Source organism: Diachasma alloeum, unplaced genomic scaffold, assembly GCF_001412515.2.
Source record: "Diachasma alloeum isolate Michigan unplaced genomic scaffold, Dall2.0 Dall_scaffold_00307, whole genome shotgun sequence".
Taxonomy (NCBI): Eukaryota; Metazoa; Arthropoda; class Insecta; order Hymenoptera; family Braconidae; genus Diachasma; species Diachasma alloeum.
In genome coordinates, this window is record NW_021680446.1 from 987,168 (window position 1) to 995,029 (window position 7,862).

A 7,862-nucleotide genomic window follows, 5' to 3' on the forward strand; every position below is an offset into this window, starting at 1 on the left:
TCCTGGGTAATCGATTACATTTTGTAATCGCGGTGTCACCCAATTCGCCCGTGAATAGCCCCTCGATCGACGCCGTATGTGTGGGGTTGAAAAGTGAAAATTGGCTGACAGGAGTAACTAAACTTAATTTACTTCTAAAGATTTTAACCTTCTTTTTCAACCTTCTTGTTGCTCTCCAACCTGCATGAGTCATACCCCGTCACTACGAAATCCTCGTCTCAATTTCAACAGTGGTATATCCATCACACACCCAAACCCAAGTACATTTACTGAAATTCCTTGTTTCCGTCCACTCTGCGGTCTCAAATAACTCCTGCCAATGTGGTGAAAGTATAAAGTCAATAATCACTCACTCGTGAGGACGTGATTTCACAATGAATGGTGATTTGATGTTTTCTATGATATATGTAATTGAATTGATAATCGTTCAAACCCTGATCACAAATTTTATCCTTCACGATTGAACGCACTATCATCATTGCTCAGCTCTTCCCTAAGATTTCAATATCTTCCTTCATTATCCCCTCTCTAATTCTGTTTTCCATTTTTTTTCCATTAATTGTTATCTATTTCTTATTCTTTTATTTTCTCTTTTAAGATAGGGCAGTGTCGTGGACGGTTACGGAGAGCATCCGTATCCCAAAAAATGTTTCCTACAAGTATACATACTATTCAATAAGTACATATTCAACAACCGTCATTAGATCTAATGTTTATAATGTTTTTTCTCATCTCTTGTTTATCGTATTTATTTGATGATGAATCCTTTTCAACTCCTCACTCGTGAAAAATTCCTAATAACAGAGTTGGGGGGGAAAACCTTTTCCGCAAATGAAAGAGATTTCACTCTATGTTTCCTCTTTTACAAAAAACCAAAAGCCAAAATTAAAAACGGGTGAATATTTACGCTCATTCGCTCAGCTCTCTCCCGATTAAAATGAGCGCAAACATTAGTCTGTCGTTTAGTCTGAACGATGGAGTAGAAAGTGGGAGGCAAGATGAAACAATGTTACAATGCTAGCTAATTTGTTTTATTGTTTTCTTAAAAACGATAATTATTAAAGTCTATCCTCTTCCTCCTCCTCGTTATCCTCATTATTCTCTTCAGACTCTTCTTTATACCCAGGATGCTCACTAATAGCGTAATAATTACCATTGTAAATAACCCCGAGTTCTCTCAGCACATCACCCCGTATGATAGCTTTGATGGTCCAATTGTAACATTCCTCGCTCTCACTCTCCCGATCCAGCCTCTCGACATCGAGTATCTTCGAGCTCAATCGTTCAAGTATAATGCCAATGTCCTTGATACTTAAGTGATGCTTTTGATCAACAGTCAACTGATCAATGAGTAATAAAAATTTTTCCGACGTCACTATTTCATCCTCCATAATGGTATTTTCCGTTTCGGATTCCGAGCTGTCGTGCTCCTGATGATGATTGTGATGATGCATGTGAAAGGCAGAATTGCGGGGTGATGACTCCTCGTCGGCTGTGTCGCGAAATCTGACGTGTCCTTTGCCCATGCCGGAGCGTCTGGTACCGTCCGAGAGGGAGGATGGCGGTTGCGGTGACGGAGTTTGCGTTTGCGTTTGCTGCTGATGCTGGTCACGCTGCGCAGCATGCTGATCCTGTATCGGCGATGTCGCTACGGATTTGTGAACGGCAATTCTCCGCCCCTCCTCGTGTAGTGCGCAGCAGTGGAAGTCGCACTCGCTGGGGCCACCGTCAGCCCCATTAACCGGACTGCCATTGCGCACCGGTTGATGTATGCGGTTTGAGCACTCCGGTGTGTGGATATGAATGGTGGTGCTTTCGAATGAATTAGTTCCCTGTTTTACCAGACCCCGGGTCATGCCATGATGCTGCTGCTGCTGCTGCTGCTGCTGCTGCGGGGGCAATTGTGTGCTTATCGATCCGTAGGAACTATTACTCGGACTAGTGAAACTCTTTTGCACCATGTCGTCATGATTTATCACAGTTATTTGGGGGCTACTGTAGCGAGGTGGCAAGAGCTCCCCGTGGCTTGTTTTACCGTAGCCCAATTTGTCGAGGCTCGTTTGTATCACTAGTGACGGACGCTGACCGCTCAGGTCGCTCTTCTTCGTTGGTGAATACTTGGAACTTACTGTTTCACCTTTCGGCTGCTGCACCGTTGCCTGTTGGGACTGCGATTGCGAGTGCTGACTTGAACCGCCGGAACGCTGGTCCCAATGGAGTACCACTGTGACGCGTCCCTTGTTGTCCATGATCTTCCACGAGGGCGTTTCATCGTGCAACTCTAGGGCGTGAATTGTTTCACAGACTATTTTTGGGATTGCCGATATGGCTGAAAGCGAGAAAACATTGTGACAGTTTTGGTGGGAACGATTCGACAGCTGGAGGGTTGGCTTGGGCGGAGCTAAATTACTCATGGAATTGCCGATTCATCTTGGAAATTCAAATAAATGAAGGAATTCGGGTCTCTATGCCCCTTAAAATTCTTCAATTTTACAGAACTTTCAGTGAAACCTGAAATTTCTTTTTTTTTCTAACAGTGTATTCGTGATGATTAGATTGGGACAGTAATTTTTTAATTATTACTGTACCTGCGCGTATAATGTCGACACCAGTTGGACACCATCTCTCACCGTGCCTCAACAGCAAAAGTATTGTATTATTAGCTAGGGTCTTGAAGTATTCACCGTCCTCGACCTGCGTTCCATCAGACTCCAATACCAGACTCACGCTCTCATTCTGAGGCACGCCCAATTTCTCCTTACCTATCAACAATCAACGATATATATTCCTCTTTTCCACTTTTAAAAAAAGAATGTGACATTTTTTGTGAGTAACTTGGGATTATTTCCATCTTAAACTTGAATATCTTATATAGTATAATAAGAAAATATTTTAAAAAATATGTATATATTAAAAATATATTGATATATTTAATATATATTACAATATATTATGCATAATATAATACTCTATTATATGTAATGTAATAATATATCACATATATTATTATATATCAAATAATATAATATATTTTATATATTAATATTTATGATATTATAAATTATATTATTAATATCATGAAATATATTATATGATTTCATATATGTGTACATATATTTTGTAGATTATTTTTTTATATAAAAAAATGTAGAAAAATTATCTGTTTTTATGTTATTAAAAAAAATAATATACAAGTATGAGGAAAAGTATTTTTGAAAATATGAATATATTAAAAATATAATATAATATATTTAATATATATTACAATATATTATACATAATATAATACTGTATTATATGTAATGTAATAATATATCGTATATATTATTATTTATAATATTATAAAATATATTATTAATATCATAGACATATTATATTACTTAATATATGTGTACATATATTTTTAGATAATTTTTTTATGTAAAAAAAATATAGAAAAATTATCTGTTTTTATGTTATTAAAAAATAATAATATATAAGCATGAGGAAATTTTATGTATTTATTTTTAGAAAAAAATATCACAATTTCAACATTTTCAAAAAGAAAAAACTCCACTGTTTACCTCGGTGTACAAGTTCCTCGAAGTTGCTGACGACGAGACCCTTCCTCACATTACGCCAGCTGTCCCATATCTTGAAAGGTCTTTTGCTCCGTAACTCCTTAAAAGAAATTGCATCAGTATAATCAAATGCGAAATGAAGCAAAGCAAAGCGCAACTCAGAAGAATAACAAAAAGTGTCCTTGGTCTCAGAATAACAACGAGCATGAGACTGGCGGTATCAGATAATCGGCCGTTGTGTTAAATGGAGTGTTGATAGCAGGTCAACGGAAAGTTAATTTACCCTGAATCCTCAACGCGTACTAGTCGATATTGCCTGTGCACTTTCACAATTATGCGGCCATATGCGCTTGCAAAACGTTACAGATTCATAAATATAAAACTACATTTTCCATTCAAGATCCCTCACAATAATATTTATAAATACAACAATAATTATGTCACAGATGAAAAAATTTAATAGAAAAGCGAGTGAATTCGTTAGACAATTCTACTGGATTTCTATTGAAATTTCTATTTGTTTTTGGCCGATTCTATTGAAATATTTTGTATAGAATTTCCTGGGCGCAGAATTTTCCAAGTTTTTTTTGATTGATTTTCTTGGAAAATTATATACAAAAATCAAACTCTATTAAATTTTTTATTAAATATTATTCTACTGAATTTCTATTAAATATTTTAATAGAATCGTCCAGAAATCCAATAGAATTTTCCAACAAAGTCGTTCGCTTTTTCTATTAAATTTTTTCTATTAAATTTTTTCATGCGTGATTAATTTAGACTAGTTGAAGGATAAAATAAATAAAAATATTGGCAGGATGTGTTCGAGCATTGTGGACCACAAACAATTCTCCACGTTTCTGAAAATCTTCCGCCTTAATGATAAGCTAATTGTGTGAACTTGTTGACCCTCCTAACGGCGCGAAGCCACTTGTCTGAGAATAGGCTGACACCCTCTCCTTGCGCCGCGACCTTAACCACTTTTTCAGTCCCACCGACTCGACATAACTCCTACACAAATTCCAAGGCAACCGACTATTTTTTGTGCACATCCTTTCGGGCAATTATTTACCGATTTCGCCTGATTAATCGAAAACTGTTATATCTTTAATTTAATCAACTGCGCAAATAACAATCGAATTTTACCAAGCCGCCACCGTCCGCCCAGTGGACTAGCATGAGGAGCAACTGTATAATCACAATATTCCATAAAAATCAGTAACGAAGTGGTAAAACGCAATTTTGATTAATTCTGATTAATTTTGATTAATGCCCAGTTTTCAATGAATATCTCGGAATCTAAGGGAGATAGCAGAATTTTTGTTAGAAGCTTTTTTGTAGAGCCGATTGAGTGCTACAACAATTGTCATTACAAAAATTTGGCTATCTCCCTTAGATTCAGAGATATTCCTAAAAAAAGACACGTATGAAAAAATTAAATAGAAAAACTTGGCGAATTCGTTGGGAAATTCTGTTCGAGTTCTCTGGAAATTCTATTGGGGTTCTGTTAAAATTCTAGAGATAATTTAAATTCAAATTATGAATAAAATTTAAGTAAAATAAAATAATTTGAATAATTTTTTTTTTTTTATAAAATAAAATAATTCAAATAATTCAATTTTTTGTAAAATTTTTCAATTCAATTTTTTCATACGCAGATCCGAGTCGCCTCAACCCGCTTTACCACTTCGCTCCTGAAATGACTGGACCCGTAGAAAAAGAATAAATATCTGGTCGAGTACGGAATTATGTTTGGCTCGGTCCACGTTTTTCAGCAGGGCGGCGCTAAGCCCCGCTGTGCGCCTGCGTAGCCGCAACTTATGGTCGAAAACACTGACCTAATTCAATCATTCTTGAAAGGAGCAGCAAGCCCCGGCAAATCGTAAGATGGCACAGATAAAGACGTCCAATAGCGAGAGGTAGTTCGAACTGCCCCAGCTCGGCAGTCTATCGCATTCGAAAAACGCGAGACGGAATTTTTTTTTTTTTTTTTTTTATCGTCATTTTACATCGCTTCGACGCGGTTGGGGTATTCTGCGATGATGATCAAGACTTTAAATGGTTAGATCGCACCATTCTACCCGGCCGGGATTTGAACTCGAAACCTTTAAAAAAAAAAAAAAAAATGAAAGAAAATGTTTTGCGGCGCTTACTCATCTCCACGGCGGAATTACGATAAACTGTAACCCCCGAGAGAAAGAACATACCCTTAAAGTCGATAACTATCGATATCTCGCAAGTCTGTCACGCTCATTCCTCATTGGTGGAGTCGTCAGAGGCGGCAAATTTAATTGAGTAGCGAAGTGGTACCGGTTCAACTCGACTTACCTGAGTTTTCGAAGAATATCTCAAAATCCGCGGGAGCTAGCGAAATTTTCGTCTATATCTTTTTTGAAGCTCTCAATATGCTCTACCGAAAAAGTCATCACAAAAATTTTCCTATCTGCCTTAGATTGCGAGATATTCATCGAAAACTCATGACTAGTCAAAATCGTCTTGAACCCCTTCGCTGCTGAATTCATGATTGATTATTTTTTAGATTTTCAATGATGATTGTTACAATTACAGCGCGCTGTGGCGGGCCCTCAGTCTCGTAAATACATATTCGCGAGCAGTAGGAGAAGCGCGACAAGCTGGAAAGGGCCGCAGACCGAAGGAGGTTGCTGTCCCCGATATCCTAGGCCACCCACACCCTCATTTACCCCCTCTCCACCCCCCTCCGTTCAATCAGGGAACTCGAACAGCCGCGGTGTCACGGGGTCATCTACCAGGCGAGAGGAACTGGGTCACGTTGAATATTTGGAACAGGGAGTATATCCGGTGTAATATCTAATCGCATCCCCCGAACAATTGAGTTTTCCAATTGGGCGATTTCAAAATGCGCGTGGAAATGACGACGAATGACTCGGCCGAGGGAAACAGAGCGAAGAGAAATGAAAATATCGAATGAATAGGTGTCTTTACCTCTCTTGCCATTACGTCATATCCCAGCAGGGTCAAGGGACCGTCCCACTTTGGCACGCTATTACTTATGGCAAATTGGACTGAGTCCCGTTGATTTCATAATTAACGCATCCCTTGCGTATTTTTCTCGCTGATTCGTCGAAGAGTCATCTGGTGAATCTCAGCGCGACGACGCTGTGAGTGGAATTAAAACTGTTCACTTGGCGTTGAAATTATGAAAATTAACGATACTTGAGTGATCACAGATCGAAAAGAGGGAGTTCTTGCACTACCCCTCCTTTTTTTAATGAAAATCCGACGGCAACGCCACCCGCAATGCCACTGCACACTTCGTTAACGAATCACAGGTCTAGAAAACAGTCTGTCAAAAATACTTTACCAATGGGGCTGATAAATTAGTGTTTAGAAAGGGCCTAAAATCATTCGAAAATCAACTCAAAAGCGCAATCACCCGCGCGCACACGCTAATGCACATGTAGAAAATTTAACGAAAAACAACGGGGAAATGTGGAATAGAATGGCGAGACACTGCGATGTGATTTGGAGAGAAACTCGGGGGATTTCTAAGCAGAAATGAAAAGATTTTGCCCAGCAACCTCTCTACCCACTACCGCCACCACCGTCCACCCCCGGCAGTAGCAGCAGAGGTGAGAGAAGCTGCTGTCGTTTTTCTCTCTTTTTTTTCTCCCCTCGAAAGCTCTCCGCAGGGCGGCACTTTTCGCCCCCCTCTCTCTCGCTCTCTCTCTCTCTCTCTCTCTCTTTCTCGCTGAATTATCTCAAATAAAAATTTGAAAATCTGTTATTCCGATTTCTCTTCACTTTATGGGATGCTAATCGCCGATTTCTTCGAGTCCACCACCACCGCACCCTCCACCTCAACGCAACCCACGAGCCCTCCGTCGACGACGATCGTGCGTCGTGTGTGATAACGAGTGGAAGCACCAACGACTACCAGTCTTGATATCAGCGCCCCCTTCCGCTTTTCACTCGCTTTCTCCCCACTTTTTTCAACTTTTTTTTTATTTATGTACCAAATATTTTTTCCCCTCGAGCTTTTTCCGACACGCGAAGAGAAAAGCTTTCTCTCAAGTCTCGAAGAATTCTCTGACTCCGACGAGGGGATTTCACATACTTGCAGACACGTCTAATGATCAGTCTCCAAAATGAGGAACATCCATTGAAATATTTTCATCGCCCGCTGATTGCCGATGAGACACTACTGATCGTCTGATTTTTCGAGCTTTTCTTTGTCTCATTTCCCTGGCTGCATCTCCATTTTGATACTTTATTTATTGTTGTTTATTTATTGTATCAATGTAATCGCGTCTCGGGTGATCG

General features: G+C 39.1%; 1 protein-coding gene across 1 annotated transcript; it reads right to left on the minus strand.

Moving 5' to 3' along the window:
• LOC107039734 (basic-leucine zipper transcription factor A) lies at window positions 1-7,467 on the minus strand. The gene is made up of 4 exons (XM_015259498.1): window positions 6,525-7,467; window positions 3,564-3,660; window positions 2,589-2,762; window positions 1-2,329 (listed from the first exon to the last, which is right to left on the minus strand). Exons 1-4 carry the CDS (start codon window positions 6,534-6,536, stop codon window positions 1,059-1,061), a joined length of 1,554 nt encoding a protein of 517 aa, XP_015114984.1. The 5' UTR covers window positions 6,537-7,467; the 3' UTR covers window positions 1-1,058.
• Between the last annotated feature and the right edge of the window lie 395 nt (window positions 7,468-7,862).

What these genes read in the sequence shown, in the direction of transcription:
- LOC107039734 (XM_015259498.1), bottom strand. An exon ending in CGAGGAACTTGTACACCGAG is followed by an intron (nt 2,763 to 3,563) that starts GTAAACAGTGGA and finishes GATTGTTGATAG; the next exon opens with GTAAGGAGAAATTGGGCGTG. An exon ending in TGTCGACATTATACGCGCAG is followed by an intron (nt 2,330 to 2,588) that starts GTACAGTAATAA and finishes TCTCGCTTTCAG; the next exon opens with CCATATCGGCAATCCCAAAA.